At 41.0% G+C, this 22,292-nt stretch overlaps 1 protein-coding gene across 2 annotated transcripts in view; it reads left to right on the top strand.

The window, feature by feature from the left end:
• The window catches only part of LOC308093012 (uncharacterized protein), a 151,202-nt gene extending 146,460 nt beyond the window's left edge, over nt 1-4,742 (top strand). Inside the window, exons 1-2 of one of the 2 annotated variants that reach the window (XM_080439199.1) lie at nt 1,400-2,059; nt 3,639-4,742. In XM_080439199.1, the coding sequence (XP_080295325.1) occupies nt 1,429-2,059; nt 3,639-4,030 (1,023 nt within the window). In that variant the 5' untranslated portion in view covers nt 1,400-1,428 and the 3' untranslated portion in view covers nt 4,031-4,742. Of the gene's footprint in view, nt 1-1,399; nt 2,060-3,638 lie in introns of those variants that run through there. The other variant, XM_080439200.1, reaches the window with a different exon arrangement.
• Nucleotides 4,743-22,292: the final 17,550 nt, after the last annotated feature.

Genomic DNA, 22,292 nt, shown 5'->3' with positions numbered 1-22,292 from the left:
TACAACCACAATCACTTGTTTACACACACACACACACACACACACACACACACACACACACACACACACACACACACACACACACACACACACACACACACACACACACACACACACACACACACACACACAGGGACACGTTGTTAATGAGGAATAAATGAAATAAATGTCAGTGTTCCACCATAGTGTAGCGACCCACGAAAGGCCTGGCCGTAACTTGCTCTTCCAAAGGGGCTAGCTCTCTCTCTCAAGGCATTGCTTGTTACCTGCCGGTCTGCCAAGCTGGAGACCGGCGTTCGATTCCAGCTCAGTACGCGAAACATTACAATAATGAGGAACAGACGTACTGTTAACAACACACAGCAGCAGTTTCTCAGTGTCAGACATGTGGGTCTGAAGTGTTTTTAAGTGGTGGTTATAACACCTCTATCTCATACACGTTACACCATGAGTGTTAACCTGTTAGTTCTTTTGTATCACGTTAAACAGTCAACTTTGTTAGTTCGTATCTATTGATCATTATCATAAATATATTAATCAATATATAAAGTATGTACACTTTTGGTTGACTGGGTCTAGATGGTTTAGCATCTCTGGATTTCAAAATTTGCTGCTGTACACCATGGCTAATTTCTCCTTCTAAATGACTTTAGAAGAAGGTGAAATGAAATGGAATAATGAAATTGTGTAAACATAGTATTAGAGTGGCAGAGTCTCAGAAGGTAGAGCGGCCGCTTGGGAAATGGAAGGTTTAATTCCCAGCTGTCCTTGAGCAAGACACTGAACCTCTAACTGCTCCTGATGAGCAGGTTGGTGTCTTGCATGGTGTCCTCTGCTGTCTGTGTGTGAATGATGAATGTGAATGTAATGCACATTTTAAAGCACTTTGGATAAAGGATCTATAGCCTATACATTTACCATTCTGAATATGTAAGGTTGGGCCATATGAAGTCTATATATTACAAAGACCATATGGAGCCTATAAACAATAAACACACAGATATGTGCTCTGCAGGCTTAGAGTCTGTAAATACAGAGGCATTAAAGTCTATTCTCCATGTAAACTGAATGTTTTCACAGGAAACTCTCTGCATAATGACATGTTAATTAATGAGGAACTGACAAACCAACAAGCACAAAAGGACGCACACCAATATTGGTGAGGTGCTGACCACTGTGCAGAAGACTTTTAGGGAAGAAAGAAAGAGGACACACTGCTCGTTTCAGGAAGAAGACCTGTATCTGGTCGAAAACGTTGGTTTCCAGTCAGCCTCACTGACACACACTGAGACAGACAGACAGAGACCGCACAAATAGACAGACAGACAGACAGACAGACAGACAGACAGACAGACAGACAGACAGACAGACAGACAGACAGACAGACAGACAGACAGACAGACAGACAGACAGACAGTTCAGATCAGAATGTCTGGGATCAAATGGATTCAGTTGTTTTTCATTCTGCTGCTTGGAGTCGACAAAACTCACCTACAGGACCCTGTTGTCTTCTACAGAAGACCTGGAGATACTGCCAATCTGAGATGTAACAATTCGTTACCTGATGATACTCCTGGCTGTATATTAACTCCGTGGCTTTACAAAGAAAAACCTACACAGTCTCCTGACGTCATTGTTGTTGCTGCTGGTAAGCCATCCAACGCAAACAACATTTTGGAGTCTAACTGCTCTCTGACTGTTAAAGACATCACCGCTGAAGATGCTGGTCGTTATACCTGTCGACGATTAGTGAATTCAACAACAGATGAACAACATATTTATCTGTCTGTACTGAACATCACCAGAGAAAACAGTGGGACAGAACAGACATTAACATGCTCTCTGTTTGAACATGATAAAAGCTGTGCTACGTTGAGCTGGCTGAAGGAGGATGGTACCCTGATAGAAAAAACTGTTCAGTCTGGCTGTTCTACCACTCTGACCATCAACAACAACCTGATGATGGTCAGATGTCAGGTGACTTTTGGAGACAAAGTGCAGACATTCATTGACTTCCCAGGAGACTTGAAGACAACACAAACAACCAACCCTCCACCAGGTAGGAGAGGAGTTGACACTACAACTGACCCATATTATATTACTAATGACCCTGCATTATAACTGACTACACATAAGGTGCTCGGGGGGCATAGTGGTAAAGTCTGCCCAGCACCGCGGAGGGTGGGGGTTCAAATCCACTCTGGTGCATTTGGCTTTGTTGAGCGTCTATATAGGAACAGAACACAATTGGCCTCTGGTCGGGGTAGGGAAGCCGGGCGGGGAGGGTGATATTTGTCACTATGAGTGTACTCCCGCGGGCTGGTGTAGTAGGACGGAGGCTCTACGTCCTCCTGGTGGGGGCTCCTCACTGGCAGATGAGCCAGTAGGATACAACAGCAGTCACAACACACACAAATAGAGACACACGGCGGACTACAAAATTCACGCCCACAATTGAGACAGCGCACCCACTCGAGGTCCGTTAGAACAATGTACTGCAGCTGTCAATGCAATCCCTATGAGAGGATATGAGAGTTAACCTGCTTTTAAAATGATCCTACATGAACTGGAGACGATATGGAGTTGAATAAAAATATGTTTCCAAATGTATAGAGTGTCTTTATCAACATATCTTGATGTGTTTCACATTTAATTTGCCACTTGAATGGGTTACCCATAATGTTAACACAGCAGAGGGGAGACGGCAGAAAGACAAGTAGTCGCATTTCAGTGACATCACTGTCTTTACGAGCGCCGAGTCCCGACTTTGAAGAGGGTAATTCTCATCCCAATCCCGATTGACTTTGTTCATGTCTATATTTTGAACATCTGATAGGCTTATATTAATTTTCTTCCTACCGCGGAGCTCCGACTGTAAATGAAAAATTAAAACGTGTGGGTTTACCGTTGTATTAACTTGAATGTAAGCTGGGGGAATGGAGTGACATATCCCGACATTTTCAACTACTTAGTGAATTCTTCAGTTTAATATTAATATACAAATAGTCTTGCAAGATGCTTTTTGGATAATTGTCCAAAAATAAATAGCCTATAAAAATGTTACATGAGAGAAACAAACGTATCTGGGTATTGAAAACCTCATGGGATGCGTCCGTGACGTATATACCATGCGGCCACTTAAACTTTATATTTCAGATGCTAGAACTTTTGACACACTGATTGAGTATATTATAGTATATTGTGGGTTGTATATTGAGATGGTAGGTATCAATGCCACATTAAAAAAGACAAATCAAACAAAGAAAATCGCTACAGCCTCAGTATTCAACCAGTGAAATTACGGTATTTTACGATGCCTCTCATAGGGATTGCATTGACATTGTTCTAACGGACCTCGAGTGAGGGCGCTGTCTCAATTGTCCGCCGTGTGTCTCTATGTGTGTGGGGAGGAATCAATTGGCATAACGACTAAATTGGGGAGAAAAAGGGTTAAAAAAAAAGTCTCCACATAAGTGAACCACAATACAGTTGTCTGGAGTCAGTTCTGATGTAATACAGGGTCAATTTTAACATAATGCTTCTACAAAGAAAAGTCTGGTTAATTTAATGTATGAAAATATCAGCTCAGTTTTGTGTCAAAGTGTAAAAAGTGAGTGACCCTCCTCTCCTCTCCACAGCATCACACCTGAACAATAGTGATGTCACCATCGCCGTGGTGTTTGTTGTGCTAGTGGTGGTTGTAGTCATGGCAACAGCATTGGTGATCTGCTTCGTTGTCAAGAGGAAGAACACTCCCACCAATGACATTCCCCTGACCTCAACCAATCAGAGCACAACAATAGCGAGCCACCCTGGACCGTCGGCCAATCAGATCGACCCTGATGACAGTGTGATCTACGTGTCTGTCGTCCACACCAATCAGACGAGGGCTGCAGTGGGAGGAGCCAAGACACATGATGATGATGATGGTGATGATGATGATGATGATGATACGGTGACCTACTCTACCGTTAAATCTCGTTCTTCAAACGACCTCTACGCCAAGGTCAACAAAACCACCAATAAATGACATGTTTGTACATAAAGTTAATCTTTAATCTCCTTTAATCTCCACTGATTTACAAAACGCTTCTATTATGGTCTGTATATAGATCTACTGTCATTGGTTCAAACCCATGCTTATTTTGCATTATAAGACTCAGGCCTACTTAATGCCTTATAATCTAATCATAATACAGTGTAATTATAGTTATAAACACTCTTAAATATTCATAATGCCTTAACAATAATTATTACACAGAATTACCTATAATTCAGGGATTACAAAAGTGGGTTGAAGGCACCCTTTGGGGTGCTCAAGCTGTTTCTAGGGGGTGTCAGAGAAATAAATTAATGTTGGTGTAATGGTTGTAATGATTACGTCAATACACTGTAATGCTTTCAAGTGTAATCAGCTGTAATAATAATAATTGTAATAAATTTAAAAACACATTTTTAATGTGGCTAAAATGATGACATCATTTCCCCCATCTTCTCTGATGATGGTTCTCTGCCAATAAGCCAGTGTGTGTCACAACAGGACCTAGATTATTAGTCTTCTAGCTTTAGCTTGTTACCAGAGAGTGTTTTCTGGATACAGTATAACTTTTATTAATCCTGGTATTGATGACGATTTATTGTATTGTATGTCTGGTATGTTTGTCTTGATTTGTCTTTTTGTGTTATCATATTTTAGCAATTCTTGCATAATTGTACTTGCTGTACTGGTTGCAACTTTTAATAAAGCATTCAATCAATCAATCCTTGCCTTCACCCATCTTCTTTGCTCTGACAGTTTTTGCATAACTTTGTTGCAGTTCATTGAAACTTTCTTGCAGTGTAGTTTCAGTTTCATTAAAACGTGAAGCACATTGTCCTGCTCTCTGGAATATTGGTATTGAATATGATTCATCACTTGATGCCTTTAATGTGGATATAAATAGGCTATTTTCTCTTTCATCTTAAGGATTGGCGGTGCATCAACCAAGTCAGTGTGTAGAATTGTTTCCCAAAGTAAACAGGGACCCATTGTTATGTATCGCAAGTAAACATTTATTTCACTAAAAAATAATGAACAACGTTTCGCCCGTGTAAGGCTTCATCAGATTCGACCTGATGAAGCCTTACACGGGCGAACCGCTGTTCATTATTTTTGGCTAAATAAATAAAGACGGGAGACCAGTTTATTGTGTGCGGACATTCCCTTCTTTTTCACTTGATTATTTTTGGGATTATATATTGGGTGGAGATGTGAATATCCTACCTTTTTTCATTGCAAGTAAGTAAATATCCCTTTTTTTCCCCCTTTCCTACAATTTGTTTGTTATTTCAAAAGATTTTCAAAAATAAATAACTTAACCCTAACCCATTTCACAAAGAATTCAAACATTTTTTCATAATAATTTCATAAATAGCCAGGCCTATTCCCCTATCTGTCTTTGTCTTCCCACAGGTCCTGTAAATTTAGTAATTTGAGGTGGCAATCAGGTGCATTGGGAGCACCTGGCCAGTGTTCTCATTGTGCCCTATAAAAGGCTGGGTGTTGGCCACTGCCTGAGTGTGAGTGTGTCTCTCCCTCTGATGGCAGCTGCATCAATGTTTCGCGTTTTTTTAGACAGCCTTAAGTTTGCAGTGCACCAGTCAAATCACCACACATCCATACATTGAAAACAGACCGTTTCCCAATTTCATTTATCAAATATAAAATTCAAATTCAAATGGCCGAAAAATACACGGACCCTGACACTACTGATTCCACTGAACATACTCCATGCCATTCTTTGCTATGAGTTTGAGTTAATTTGTAGTAAATAAATACATTATTTATACACTTTTAAACCAGCCATGTGTCTGGACTGAGCTCTGCTGACTGAGGTGTTCTGCTGCCCTCCAATGGCCAGCTGACACCGTGCAGTACAGTCCTAAAAAAAATTTATGTGTAAAGATCACTAAAAAAGTTACATATTACGAATACAATGAATAAAATATAAAAATAAAAGTAACATTTCTTATGTTCAGTTATACCTCTTCTCAGGGCTTGACAGCTCCATCACTCCAGTTTGTGTAAGAGAGTTCTCATTCTGTTTGGCCCATAGGTTTATGTGACTGTCTGTTAGCATAGCTCTGACTCAGCACTGCATATTACATAATGTGAAATCTGCAATGTTACTGCATTTGTTGAAACTCAATGTGTGTAGAGTCATTTTTAAGTAAAAAAAAAGAAAAAGAAAAAACCTGAAACAAAATAAATATCATACCATAACATTTACATTTCTCAACATGACAGTTTTTTGTTTGTTTTGTCTTCATGTGTCTACTATAACATTAATAGCAGTGGATGTTGTTGTCCACACACTGCATTGAGCAGATGGAAGGTAAACCCCAACTGTCTTCAGTGGGTGGTATGTGGGTGGTGGGTACTTCTGTTTGTTAGTCAAAAGCTGTTTTTTTAAATGATTAATGACAATGACAAAATGATGAAAATATGTCTTATTCTTATTTGTATTATCGTTTATTGATTGACTGTTGATTATGTTCACACAAGCCTGCGCGCGCGCACACACACACACACACACACACACACACACACACACACACACACACACACACACACACACACACACACACACATGCAATGCCGTTCCGCCCTATACGAGAACGAGAGTTGCTAGGGGCCCTCGCAGACTGCCGTCCAAACTTATAGATGTGTTTGTTTCTGCTGAATTGAACTGATTGGGCGGCGACGAGCGAGCGTCATCATCGTCACGTTTGTTTTGGGAGCCAGGCAGGAATGTTGATTATGCATGCACTTCATGGTATCACAACACCTCCAAGGCCTTAAAAACAAGGCTCTAAACATCCCAAAACAAACTAGTAAGGCTACTTCTTGGCCTCAATCACAAAACCCATCTAACCCCTGCTCATTTTGCTAGGATTGGATGGCTTAGGGTTGAGGACAGAGTACAGCAACTTGCTATGGGCCTGGTCTTCAAGATACACCACAACATACAACATTGGGATCCCCCTGTATTTGTCAAAATACTTCCAAAATGTTAATGAAGTCCATGATCATAACACCAGAGGCAGCTCCACAAATCATGTTCAACCCAGATTTGGCTCAACAAAGGGAATGAACTCGTTCTCATGCTATTCATCAAAAATGTGGAATGCCCTACCAAAAGGAGTAAAGGAGTGTAAAACCCTACTCACTTTCAAAACTGCCCTAAAGATACACCTTCAGGAGGCTGCAATTCGAAAATGGCCCCTGTCCAAGTCTTAACCTACCCCAAGTCCTAACCTACCCCCCTACCCCCCCCCCCCCCCTTTTTCTTTTTCTTCTCTTGTACATATTTTTCACTCTTCACACCAGTAACCTGTAAGCTGATTGTATGACATTCTGTATAGTAGTGTGTATATCTGTCTGTCTCTTATATGTCATCATGATTTGTGTGCATGGGAATCTCATCTTAAACAAGCTCAGTGCTTAATGAGTCTTCCAGTTTAGTAGACCTTGTATTGTGAATATGTACTTCCATGTACTGATGTTCTCATGTCTTACTAAATAAAGTACATCAATCAATCAGTCACTTGTTGTAGGTGTCAGGGAACATTAATTAGCATCATTAAAGCAGCGATCATCGTCCTATCTATGATGACGATCTCAACGGAGGTACAGTAGGCTACTGTGGTGTCTGAACCAACTCACCAGTGACAGTGGTGTGGTGTGGTGTAAATTAACTTAATGAAGGACTTGCCTTCCCCGATGAAAATGGTGATGTGCTCCATTGTTTGCTCCTCTCCACAAGCACACAGTGGGCTGTAGGGCTGCTGCCCCATTTGTGAAGGCTGGCCAAGCAGGGACCATATCCAGAACTGAATCTCCTTGGGAGGTTGGTGGACCTGTCACCTGTGGACCTTGACCTTGGAGGACTATGGATCAGCGTTAACGTGGCGTCCTCCGTCAGTACCGACCCGCCCGGGGAAGCTAATGATCCTTCTAGCAGACTTACCTTCTAAGAGATGATGCCTGAGAGCCAAGTTTGACGTTTTTATTGTATTGTATTGATAATATGTTTTAAAAATATAATATATGATTAAAAAGTGTATAATTGTTTACACAGTATATATTTTTTAAATGTAAAAAAGAAAATAAAGTATTTTTTTCTTTAGGTTTTAACAATAGTATGTAGCCGGGGTGAGAAACTTAGGGGTTAAGAAAACTTTTAATTTGATGAGGACATCAAATCCTTTAGAAGGGGGAGAGTGTAGCCCAGGAGATAAAAAGTCACTAACTTCTTTAAGGGTTAAAATAAATCCAGGATTTAGAAATGAGTCCAGGAAACTGAAAGTAATTTAGTTCCAAAAATAAGTGGTTAACCTGGGGCCTGTTCCTCAAAAGGTTAATTAGAGCTAAAGCCTGGCTTTACCACCTATACTGGCTTAATTTAGCCAGGATTAGAGCTGACTCGGTCAAAAGGTGAATTATCTTGAAGATTAGTTTAGCCAGTTCACCCTGGCTAAGTTTAGCCTTATCCGATTCCTCAAAAGAGAATTGAAGCAAGCCTAGCTTAGTTACCATGGCAATTTAGCTGTGAAGTTAGCCTGGTCAGGAGCAGGCTAACAGCCAAGCTTACTTAAGCCAGTGCCTTGTTCTTCAAGTTTTTCCACAGTTAATTCAAAACATGTGTTTGTATATGGACTCATTTTAATGACCCTGCATTCAAATAAAATGAAATCAATACAATAAGATATAATCAAATTAATTATATGACTGAAATAGTTCATCTTGTTGTTAGATGTTTGATAATATATTACTGAAGTTCTTGAGATTAAAAAAAAATGGCTGACAACTTTGCAAGGGTGTTTTCAATGAAGTTAGAGTATATAAAAGCCTGTGGGAATCATTATTCTCGAGCTACATGATGGCATGCCCCTTTGTGTTTGCAGTGGAGGACGTAGAGGCGCAGATCTTGCGTAGGGCACTGAGAAGTGAAAAGGTGTTTAGAGACAGGTCTGACCCCTTTGCCTTCAATGATGCTTGGTTATATGAGCGATACAGATTTTCGGGGGCAGGTATACGCTACATCTGTAGACTGCTTGGCCCCCGAATTTCTACCCAGACCGAAAGGAGCCACGCCTTGACGGTCCCACAAATGGTCTGTATCGCAATGAGATACTTTGCGTGTGGCACGTTCCTGTACACAGTTGGCGATGCTGAGAATCTCAGCAAAGCCGCTGTGTGCAGGACGATTCGCAAAGTAAGCCTTGCCCTAAAGTCATTAGCACCAGTTTTCATTTCTTTCCCTGGGCACAGAGGACTGAACTATATCAAGGAGGATTTCTATCAAATTGCCGGTAACATGAATTTAAGTTATATTATATTATTAGATATAATAATAATTATGTGTAACTTTTGAACAGTAAATTAGACTATTAATTTCAATTATGTTTGCAGGCTTCCCTAATGTCCTAGGTTGTGTGGACTGCTCCCACATTAAAATAAAAAGACCCTCGGGTGACCATGAAGCCGACTTCCTCAATAGGAAGTGGTTCCACGGCATTAACGTGCAAGTAAGAATGACTAATCTTTAATGTAAAATATAGGTATTAACTCTTTGACTGCGGACGACGCGATAACGCGTCAAGTGCTACTTTGTCCAGTTGGCCGTCGACGCGTTCGACGCGCTTGACGCGCGTTCATTGTTAAATCTCTGATTGCGCTATGCTGCTTAATATTCTATGTTATTCTCGAGTTCCACTTACTTCACGGACATCTGCATCCGGTTTCATGGCCTGGATTCCGTTTCCGGTTTTTGATTTTTTTCCCCAGTCCTTTTCGTCCAAAATAGGTAAATAAACGGGTTTTCACACGGTATAACGGACAAACGGACAGGTTCTCTTCTATAATCTATGGTCTGGGTGACGATCAGTCATCGCCGTCGTGTATCACATCGTAATTTTCGCCGATCAAAACAATCTGGGACGACGTCACATCCGTTTTCATGTTTTTCCTTGTCTAATCTATCAAGAAGGGTGAGAGAGACCCAACGACATGATCAAGCTGTCATGTGCTGCTCTCTAGTGGCGGATTTGTGCTGGGTCTTTAAATTATGTGTCCTTAAATTATTTTCATGAGAAAAATTCAAAATATAAAAATAAAAAAACACGAAAATTGCTGGCACTGGGGGAGTACTTTATGAAAATACTCTGGCAGTCAAAGAGTTAATTCACCTACATAGACTACATTAAATTAACACATCTTATTTTACTGTTTTAGATGATCTGTGATGCGGACCTCTACTTGTCCAACGTCGTGGCATTATGGCCAGGATCAGCGCATGACGCAAGGATCTTTAGATCCTGCGGTATTGCACAGAGACTGGAACAAGGTATAGTCTCTCACCAATTTGTTCATCATTATTTGTATAACATTATCTTAATGTTGTTTTATGCTTTTGCTTTATTGTTAAATTGGTTGTAATTGTATTCTTGCTCTGTAAAGCACTTTCAGCTGCATTTCATGTCATGAAAGGTGCTATCCAAAGAAAGTTTATTATTATTATCATGATAGTTTCCAACGTTTTACCCTGCTATTTATGCAGCCCTAACTATTGCGTTTTTGTTGTCAGGTGAATTCCCAGGCCTGATCCTGGGAGACAAGGGGTACCCCTGTGAGCCCTACCTCCTCACCCCATACCCAGACCCACAGACCCCAACAGAGCGTCATTATAATTACGCGCATGCCCGGACAAGGGCCAGGATTGAAATGGCGTTTGGCCATTTAAAGGCCCGGTTCCATTGCCTCCAGCGCATGAGAGTGACCCCGGACAGGGCATGCGACATAATAGTCGCATGCTCTGTCCTCCACAATATTGCAGTGATAAGGAAAGAGAGGGCTCCCACAGTGGTGGTGGACAGGGAGTGGGACGACATCCCACAACTATATACCGATAACCCTGAAGGCACGGCCGTAAGGGAGCGCTATGCCACAAATTATTTTGTTAAATTGTAATTGTAATTGTTTTTTCCCCGTTAAAAAAACCTGCCTGGTGTGCAGTAAAGCATGCAGTAAAGCATCATTTATGTTACTCTTTGTGTGTGTGTCGATTTTATTTGCCATTGAAGCACACCATTTAGGTTTCATTTTTGTATAATCCTTCACAACTAACGAAATTAACGCTGACCACTAACTAAATTAAAATTCACTCAAACTCTAATAAACTACTCTAATAACTATAATAAGCTCTAAATTACAACACAAATACACCTGCCAAATACATTGTAGAAAAGGACAAATACATTCAAATAAATAGCTTTAAGAAGAAACCACATTCAGAAGTAGGCTAATATTAAACTGACCTGAAAATGAAGAACCAAATAAAACCACGGGAAAAATGTACAACTATAATTGGTCGCATTACGATTTCAGTGGAAGAATAACTATGTAGCCTACTGTACATTAATGAGAGAGGCATGTGTTTTTTTTTGAACATTCAATTATTTATTGACAGGCCAGGGTTCCTAAATCATAATTCTCAGCTCATGGAAAGTATTTGTAGGCCTATAAAAAATAAATGAAACACGGCCGCAATAAATAGATCCAGGGAGGTCATTAGGAAGAAAATCAATGAACAAAAACTATATATTAAATAATTCCCAGGACCCTTGATAACTCAAAAAATCTCCAAATGTAAAAACAACAAAAAAACACCAGCTATTTCTTCACCGTCAGGAGTGGGACGGGCCGGCTATTTATCAGCTGGAAGCTTGGGAGAGAGAGGGGAAAATATGATTACTACATTGTGCTATAAGTCATGCTTACATTGTGCATTAAAATGATGACCATACTTGTTCTTTCAGTATGCGGACTTCTAATCCCAGCTTCACCATCTTCATTCTTTTAATCTCTAAATCAAATGGCAGGGTTTTTTTCTCCCTCTCCAAAATAATCCTCTCCTTCTCCAGCAGGATTTTTTCCTTTTCTAGGACGATCTTCTCTTTTGCAATCTGAATTGTCTTTAATTCTAAATCCACCTCTGCCAACTCAATTTGGCGCCGCAAATGAGTGGCATAGAGGTTTTTCACCACCTCTGCAGTCTGTTAAACACATATCAATTAGCACAGCAGCAGGAATTGTGCATTGGGGTGAATGTCCTTAAGTTAATACTCACTGCATTGCCAGGCTGGCTCGCAGACTCCTGGCTCTGTCCAGCAGTTTCTGCATCTGTTTGGTCCTGTTAGGAAATTATATTTTCTTTGACACACATCACTGACTTCATAGCCAATATGGACTAAATAAGTATAGGCCTATTTTTGTTTGACACGCGATTGACATGATACCTCCTCCTCCTCCTCCGCCATATCTGCCTCTGCCTCCTCTTCGTAAAAGCTCTGCATCTGCACATTCAATAGATCAGTGGAATTTAGAGTGTATTGACCTAGTGCTGACAGGTGTCATTAAATTATAATACTCACTGGATCCTCATCCTCCACAAGAAGAATGGTGCCACCTGACACTGCAAGACAATGTCAGACCTTTAATAATTAATCAGACAGTCCAATAACACCATGAATGGTTGATTGTGTTCTATGTGCAGTATAGGCTATTGAACAAATTAAATTAATGTAGACCGACCCGTAATGAAGGGGGCAGACATTTGGCTGGACACCGACTCCGTCGATGTCCCCCCCGGGATCCCCTCCACAACAGGCCTTCCCTTGTTCAATGCCAGGGCTAAATCTTCGGCTGGTGTGTAGTCCTCAGTGGGAGGACCACCACCAGTGCCACAGACATAGTTCTTTTTTTTAATAGCTAAAACCAGCAAGCAAATAAAACATGTCAGCAGGCACATACGTAATTTATCCACCTTCATTTGTATATTGTATTCAATGTATTAACGCACTTACCACTCTGCAAGAGGTTCTTATATTTTATTTTAATTTGGCCCCATGTCCTCACTGTGCCAGTCCTGTTTGAGCTTCATGGACATTAATAAGTTAAGATAATTAATTATACAATTATACAATGCATTGGGGGCCTGTAGATCTGCAATTTTTTGGCCGAAGTTCTCCTCAGAATGGGGATGCTATGGGTTCAAGTGGTTAAGGTAAAAAAAAAAAACATATCACACACAGATTTGGCGGCCCCGCTGTAGTAACTCTTAGGACCCCTTAGGGGTCCCGGAGCCCCTGTTGAAGACCCCTGAACTAGAATAGGCCTACCTTACAACCATATTAAGCTGAACAGTACAGTATATAGATAGATAGATAGATGGATTCCTAGATAGATGGATTCCATGTAATGTCAACAATGCATGGCAACTGAATTATATATTTAGGGACTTGAAATTGTATTTTATTTTGACGACTTACGCATTTAATTTGTCGGCAATACTTTGCCATGCTTTCTCCCTGCTTTTGTTAACGGCGGCCGTGTTTCCTTTTCTGTTGATAATATGTCTCACTTCCTCATAGGCTTGCATGAGCTGCTGTTGTTCGGCCACAGAGAAAAACGCTGCACGAGTTGTTTTGTTCCCCGCTGCCATGATTGGTCAAGTTCAAGGAATCTGCGCTCGAGTTCATGGTCTTTTATAGAAATACGTCGTCGGCGAATCGCCGCCCATTTAGCCTGGCTTCATTATCCTGGCTGGACACAGCCTGGCTTGACAAGGTCTAGCTCGACAAAGTTGCTCCTTTTCAGCCTGGCTTGGCGTCTGAGGAACGGAACAAACGAGGCTTTTCGGACCCGACTTTGTCAAGCCTTGATTTGGCTTAAGGCCAGGCTTTGTTAATTCACCTTTTGAGGAACAGGCCCCTGGTTGACTCCTTATCAAGCTTTAAATATGAATAGATAATGCTTAATTCACGTTTTACATTCAATATGAAAACCAAATACTACCTTAACTGATAAAAGACGTCGGCTGGGACTGTTCCGGACCGGGAGTCCAGCTCTGTTTCCGTTTGAAACGCCTTCATTCCAAGTACTGTATCCACGAACTGTTTCTACAGAGTCTACAAAGAACTGTGAGTAGTAGAGTAGGCTACAGTTCTTTGTATCTGTTTGGAGTCACTGAGGACCGGAATCACCGCATCGCGGGAGCGACGCACAGGCTTGCAACCAGGGGTGAGCTGAAGGGGGTGCTAGGGGGGGTCGGCGACCCCTTAGTTCTTCTGACACTATGGGGGCTGGGGGCTCGCGCGAGCTCCACATGCACGCGCGAGCACACACCGTCAGCCGCCCGCGAGCCGTCAATCATTAACCCAGCAATGGCCTCAACCTGGCTGCTTTGCATAACATTGCGTTCTCACTTACGTCCTCAGTTACACTGTATTAACAGCCACACATAGATACCATCGTTTAGCAAAGGACGCAAGAACGAGAGCTGTACCAGAAACTCACATGGTTATCCCTGACCGTTGTTGGAAGTTCTTGTGACTGTTCATATGATTGTTAAAACCACTGTTGAAAGCAATGTAAGTGACGTTGTCATCTTGTGTCTTTAAAAAAAGATAAAGTCATTGAAGTAAAGATGAAGTAAAGTTGTCTGATTATTTTAAGTACTTATGTGTGGGGGAGTCTATGTAAAGGTCCTAAGGAAAATAAAATAATTGATTAATTGAAACAAAAATAAAAACAACAAATTAAAAATGCAACAAAATAATAAGAAATATAAAGACATTAATAATAATATAATGTTGAATACAGTATTTCAACTAGCACTGAGCTGAGTGGCTATGTGCACATGCCCGCGCGCGTGCACGTGCGGGCGCGCGCATGCACGTGCGCGCGTGCACGTGCACGTGACGTCATAAAATATAGCCCCCATAGTTTAAAAATCCACAGCTCACCACTGCTTGCAACGTAGTGAGTGTGTGTGTGTGTGTGTGTGTGTGTGTGTGTGTGTGTGTGTGTGTGTGCCCACAGTGTTTATGGTTGACGTTATTGTCAAGTTCATGGTTATGGATTAAGGTCATGGTTGAATTAATAATTAGGGAGAGAGATGGGGAACCAGTTGTTTTTTTTTAACTACTGAGGGAAATGTATCTTTTGTTTCAATTTAAATTTAATACTATTCAACAGGTATAATTCATTGATTTGCTCCAGTGTTTTTATTTTGGGTAAAAGACAATTGGTTTGTTGTCATTTTTGAGTATTGTGCTCACAGCTAATTTATTTATTCTTAAACAGTTTTTTAAGCCTTGTGGTTATTTTTTAGTAGGTCCAATATTTGTTAGTGTGTCATTTATTCATTTGTTAATTTCATTTATCGTTTATTATTTCATTTCAAGTTAAAAAGGGATTTCTTCTGTATATATATAATTAAAAAAAACAGAAAACATGAACCTTCAGTAAAATTGATTCCCTGAAATTTAAAAAACGTTGTCTGGGTCAATTATTTAAAATCTTAAAGTATTCACCTAGATTATTCAAACTCAAACACCCCACATAGACTGTTGGGGTGCTACAAGTATAACCTGCTGTCATTCAATAGAAAGGCCTGTTATTGTCAACCTATATGCAACAGTCCACAGACCCTCATTTGATACCAGTGGCGTACCCACCACGACGTCGCCTATATCTGGGTGCGTTCGGAAATATAGCACTGAGCGCACTGGCCAATACAAACTAATAGGCGAGTGCGCTGGTGATGCGCATTTCCGAACGCACCCAGTGTTTGTTGCAAATGTATACCTTTATTTTCATGGGGTGCCAGGGGTGCCAGGTGTGGGGGTCTGGGCCATCACCTGTACTCACCTGGCATAAAAGGGAGTCTGAGAGCAGCTTGAGCCATTAAACTACAACATGAAGAGACAATCGCTGAATAATTGATTGATTATACTTGCATATTGTTTTTATTAACCTTTTTTCAGTTTTTTAGTCAGTGTAGTGTTGTTGTTAACTTGTTTCTCCCGCGATTTCCCCCCCCTAAATGTAATTTCTGGGAACGCCACTGTTTGATACTTTTGTTTTTAATCTCTGGGACGCTGAGCGACACTTTAAAATCTTCTGTACAGTATTTACAGTATTTAACTCTCTTACGGGTCCATTTGGTTCCATTTGTACACTATCAGAGTTACAGACCCCTAAGCATCCATTTGGACCCCTGGGGTCCCCGGACCCCACGTAGAGAACCAGTGGTCTTGGCTACAGTAGGTGGTTTTCTTTTCCCCTCCTGATAGTTTTACTTAGACAATACTAGGATTTCTTACACATACACACACTGTGGGATTAATAAAGAAATGAAATAAATGTACAGTCAATGTTCCACCATATTGAGGAACAGAGGTACTGTTAACAACACACAGCAGTAGTTTCTCAGCGTCTCTGAGACATATGGGAGTGAGTGTTTTTAGGTCGTGGTTATAACACCTCTAACTCATAACCGTCACACCCATGACTGTTGTCCTGCTAGTTCCTTTTTATCACTTTAAACAGTCAACATTCTTAGGTCACTGCTGTGTGTGTGTGTGTGTGTGTGTGTGTGTGTGTGTGTGTGTGTGTGTGTGTGTGTGTGTGTGTGTGTGTGTGTGTGTGTGTGTGTGTGTGTGTGTGTGTGTGTGTAGGTGGGTGTGTGGGTGGGTGGGGGTGGATGTAATGCAAGCACTTTGGATAAAGGTGCTGTATAAATCCACCACTTATTTGACCATTTTGAATATGGGAGCCTAACCCTGGGCCATATAAAGTCTATGCATTACAAAGACCATATATATGTGTATACAATAAACACACACACATGTATGTTAGAGCCTATAAGAGACAAGTATATTGTAAGTGTCCACAGGAAACTCTGCTGGAACTGGTAAACCAACAAGCAAAGAAGGGCACACATCAATATAGCTGAGGTGCTGCACAGTGCAGAAGACTTTCAAAAAGAAAGACGCCACACTGCTCGTTTCAGGAAGAAGACCTGGCTGCAGTCAGTAAGGGCCTTACAGCCGTTTTCAGTGAGTCTGGAAAGACGCCTGATAGTAGAGAGCTGTTTACAATTTTTAGGATATCTCCAATCACACTGTGTAAAACCTCTTTGAGAAAAGGGGTGTGTATAGCGTCCAGTGAGCAGGAGGATGATGTCATTTGTGATATGGTTTTGCGGAGTTCCTCTTCATTAATTGCACAGAATGATATTAGGCTTCCCCTGGAGTGATCTAGACTTTTACACCAGGCACCATTTGCCGCATTTGCAGTGCTAGCAGCAGTATTCATAATACCAGCTTGAATGTTAAAAATGTTATCAAAAAAGGATGCAAACTCATCACACTTAGCTTTAGAAGCAGGGAGCGACTCCTTGTAGGCCTGGGGGGGGGGGTTAAAAGACGTTCAATGGTAGAGAATAAGACTCTGGCACTTAGTTACTTTCCACCACTGCACCACATGATTACAAGCTTAGGCATTGGCATTGGGTGAAAAAATGGGTTACAAAATCGTGGGATAAAAATAAGGATTTTGTGAGTAAACAATGTTGCACATTAAGCAAATCATTTGGGGACCCCCCCTGGGGATCGACCCCACACTTCGAGAACCACTTGTATATTGTACTGCGTTAGTTCCATTGATCTCTAAACAGTTACACAAATCAATTGATTGGTCATTAAGATAAACATGCTCTGAAAATGCTCGTGGCCCACCCATCTGACCTCTTAACACGTCAGCCGAAAAGGCTGCCCTGTTAAGTGGTCAGATGTGTGGACCGTAAAGACAACCTTTTTCATTTGAAGTACCCCCAGTTTGATAAACAATTAGACATAGACCATAGACCCCCATTTGATACTTTTATTTTATTTATATATTTTTTAAATCTCTGGGACGCTACACTTTAAAATCCTCTGTTAACTCTGAGAGTGTACAAATGGTTCCATTTGCACACTCTCAAGAGTTACCAACCCGTAAAGAGTCCATTTACGGGTCCAACAAGTAAAATGTCATAATCATGACAGCCCGTGAGTGGGTGAATGTAACACACATTGTAAAGCACTTTGGATAAAGGTGCTATAGAACCACTCATTTTGAATATGGCAAAAAAAAATACGGTAAGGCGTACAGAGACATTAAAGTCTATTCTAAACTGACCGTTTCCACAGGAAATGCAGAATGACATGATGAGGAACTGGCAAAACAACAAGCTAAAAAGGGTGCACATCAATATAGCTGAGGTAATGATCACAGTGCAGATGACGTTTAGGAAAGAAGGAGGCCAAACTGCTTGCTTCAGGAAGAAGACCTGTATCCGGTCCAAACGTTGGTTTTGCACCATTAAAAACTAATGCTGCTTTCCATTCAGCCTCACTGACACACACTGAGACAGACAGACAGACAGACAGACAGACAGACAGACAGACAGACAGACAGACAGACAGACAGACAGACAGACAGACAGACAGACAGACAGACAGACAGACAGGAATGTCTGGGATCAAATGGATTCAGTTGTTCTTCATTCTGCTGCTTGGAGTCGACAAAACTCACCTACTAGACCCTGTTGACCTCTACAGAAGATCTGGAGATACTGTCAATCTGAGATGTGACAACATGTTACCTGATGATCCTGGCTGTAAATCAACTACGTGGCTTCATGAAGATAACAAATATTCACTGTCTGCTGTTGTTTTGGTTAAGAATGGTTTGAATCAAATGGGTAAACTAAACTCATCAATGAAATTGGAGTCTAACTGCTCCCTGACTGTTAAAGACATCACAGCTGAAGATGCTGGTCGTTATACCTGTCGACGATCTGGGAAGGAAGAACATCAGATTTATCTGTCTGTACTGAGCATCACCAGAGGAAACATTGGGACAGAACAGACATTAACATGCTCTCTGTTTGAACATCATATAAGCTGTGCTACGCTGAGCTGGCTGAAGGAGGATAGTAGGCCAGTTAAACCCAACAGTTTTACCCTGTTAAAAGACGTTGTTCGGTCTATATTTTGCCATACCACTCTGACCGTCAACATGCACAACCTGATGAAGGTCAGATGTCAGGTGACTGTCAAAGGCGAAGTGCAGACATTCATTGACTTCCCAGGAGACTTGAAGACGACACAAACAACCAACCCTCCCACTGGAACACCACCTCGTTCTACCACTGCCTCGTCCATCCAACCACCTGTTGATTCACTGTCCACTGTCTCTACCACCCAACAACCACCACTGTCCACTGTCTCTACCACCCAACAACCACCTGTTGATTCACTGTCCACTGTCTCTACCACCCAACAACCACCTGTTGATTCACTGTCCACTGTCTCTACCATCCAACAACCACCTGTTGATTCACTGTCCACTGTCTCTACCATCCAACAACCACCTGTTGATTCACCGTCCACTGTCTCTACCACCCAACAACCACCTGTTGATTCACCGTCCACTGTCTCTACCACCCAACAACCACCTGTTGATTCACCGTCCACTGTCTCTACCATCCAACAACCACCTGTTGATTCACCGTCCACTGTCTCTACCACCCAACAACCACCTGTTGATTCACCGTCCACTGTCTCTACCATCCAACAACCACCTGTTGATTCACCGTCCACTGTCTCTACCACCCAACAACCACCACTGTCCACTGTCTCTACCACCCAACAACCACCTGTTGATTCACTGTCCACTGTCTCTACCATCCAACAGCCACCAGGTAGGAGAAGAGTTGTGTGTTGGACACTAAAACTGACCCATATTACATTACAACTGACCCTGCATTATAACTGACTCAACATGCAACTGACACACATTACAGTTGTGTGGTGTTAGCTGTAATGTAATATGGGGTCAGTTTTAGCCAATGTTGATTTTGTCGAAAAATGTCTGTCGACTACCCTTTTTCACTCTCGAAAACGAAATAAAACTAAGCTATGATGACTAAAACTATGACTAAATATATTGACAATTTCATCAACAAATAAAAAGTAGGCTAAAATGTTTGGGAGGGACTAGTGGAGAAGAGATCCAGTAGAACTAAAAGACAAGTCATCATGGGTGCGAGTGGGTGTCACAGACCAAAAATAGCAGATCTACAAGCTCACAACGTGTCTCGCTGTGGCGCGTTGTGAGCTTGTAGATCTGCTATAGTGAAAATCAGCAATTTTTTTAAATTTTATTTTAGTCGACTAAATCAACTGTAGATTTAGTCGACTAAAACCTTATGATATTTAGTCAACTAAAACTAGACTAAAAGGAAAACATTTCGGGTGACTAAAATATGACTAAAACTAAACTGATTTTTATTCAAAAGACTATGACTAAAACAAAATAAAAAATGTCTTGTTAAAAAAATTATCATATATGGGCATAATGGTTGGATCTGTGGTTGCGGACAACCAGATCTCCATATATGCCTATATATGGGCATATCGGGTTTGTTTATGGTTATGTTTGTGTCAGAGTGACGTGGCCGTGGTCCGCCGGCCGGCCCGCCACCCAGCTGGCCCTCGCAGTAGCCAATATATATGTATTAACATCAGTTTAGTGTCAAAGTGTAAAAGTGACCCTCCTCTCCTCTCCACAGCACCAGACCAGAACACCGTGGTGATTGTTCTGACGGTTCTGGTGGTTGTGGTTGTAGTCATGGCAACAACAGCACTGGTGATCTACTTCGTTGTCAAGAGGAAGAACACGCCCACCGATGAAATTCCCCTGACCACAGCCAATCAGAGCACAGCGACAGCGAGCCGCCCGGTCCGTCAACCAATCAGATCAACACCGATGACAGTCTGACCTACGCGTCTGTCGTCCACACCAATCAGACAAAAGCTGCTGTGGGACGAGCCAAGACACATATGATGATGATGGTGATGGTGATGAAGATAAGGTGACATACGCTACCGTTGAATCTCGTTCTTCAAGCGACCTCTACGCCAAGGTCAACAAAACCACCAATAAATGACATGTTTGTCATTTAATCTCCAATGATTGATGATGACGAATCGATTCTATTCTGGTCTGTATAGATCTAGTGTCTGTAGAACCCATGTGTATAATGCATTATAAACTCAGGTCTACTTAATGCATTATAATCTGCTCATAACACAGTGTAATTATAGTTATGAAGCACTTGTAAATATTCATAATGCTTTAGCAATAATCATAACACAGAATAAAGCATTTTAATGACCTATATCAGGGTTTATAAAGTGGGGTGCATCATGCACCCTTTGCGGTGCTCGAGCTGTTTCTATGGAGTGTGTGAGAGAAATATAATAATGTCATGGTTGTGATAATTACGTCATTACACTGTAATGCTTTCAAGTGAGATATTTAAAATGTAAATTTACATTTCTTATTTAGAAAAAAGTGAAAAGTTATTTTGCTACTGAACTTGAGAAGAGCAACAAAAAAAGGTCCCACACATTAACCGAAACGTTGTATATGCATTTAACATTTTTTTGCACTTTTTTTTGCACTTTATTTAAAATAAGAAAATAAATTGCTCTTCAGCTGTAATTTAAATAATTGTAATAAAAAAAAATTGCAAAAATTACGACATAATTTCCCTCATCTTCTCTAATGATGGGTCTCTGCCAATAAGCCTGTGTGTGTCACAACAGGACTAACTTTTTTTCTGTATTTATACCTTTTGATCTTGGTATTGTTGATGATTTATTGTATTGTATGTGTGGTACTATCTTGATGATGAATTGAATACATAGGACCACAACGGAAACAAGCCATCAAGGAATGTTGTGTTATCCTTTTAGCATTGCTTGTGTCATTGTACTTGCTGTACTGTTTGCAACTTTTAATAAAGTGATCAATCAATCAATCAATCAATCAATCAATCCATCCTTGCCTTCACCCATCCTCTTTGCTCTTTAAAAGTGACAGTTTGTGCATACGGTAACTTTGTTGCAGTTCATTGAAACATTGTTGCAGTGTAGTTTCAGTTTCATTTAAATGTGAAGTACATTGTCCTGCTCTATGGAATATCGAATATTATTATGCATGATTCATCTTGATGACTTTAATGTGGATATAGGCTATTTGTTTTTTCTTAAGGAGTGGGTGCATCAACCAAGTCAGTGTGTAAAAGGGGGGTCACTGCCTAAAACATTGTTTCCCGAAGTAAACAGTGGCTCGGGACCCATTTGTGGGTTGCAGACCTATTTTTAATGGTCGTGAGTAAATATGCCTTTTTTCCCATGCCTTTTTTTCCCAAACTAATGATCCTTCTAGCACACTTTATTGTCAGAGACGCCGGAGAGCCAAGTCAAAGAATCCTAGTCAGTCTCCAGGCCGAAAGCAAATATTTTATTGATGATATATTTAGAAAACATAATAAATATATTTACAACTTGCT

Source organism: Gymnoscopelus braueri (assembly GCF_963280865.1).
Source record: "Gymnoscopelus braueri genome assembly, chromosome: 10".
Lineage (NCBI taxonomy): Eukaryota > Metazoa > Chordata > Actinopteri > Myctophiformes > Myctophidae > Gymnoscopelus > Gymnoscopelus braueri.
This window is presented reverse-complemented; position numbering and strand designations above follow the sequence as displayed.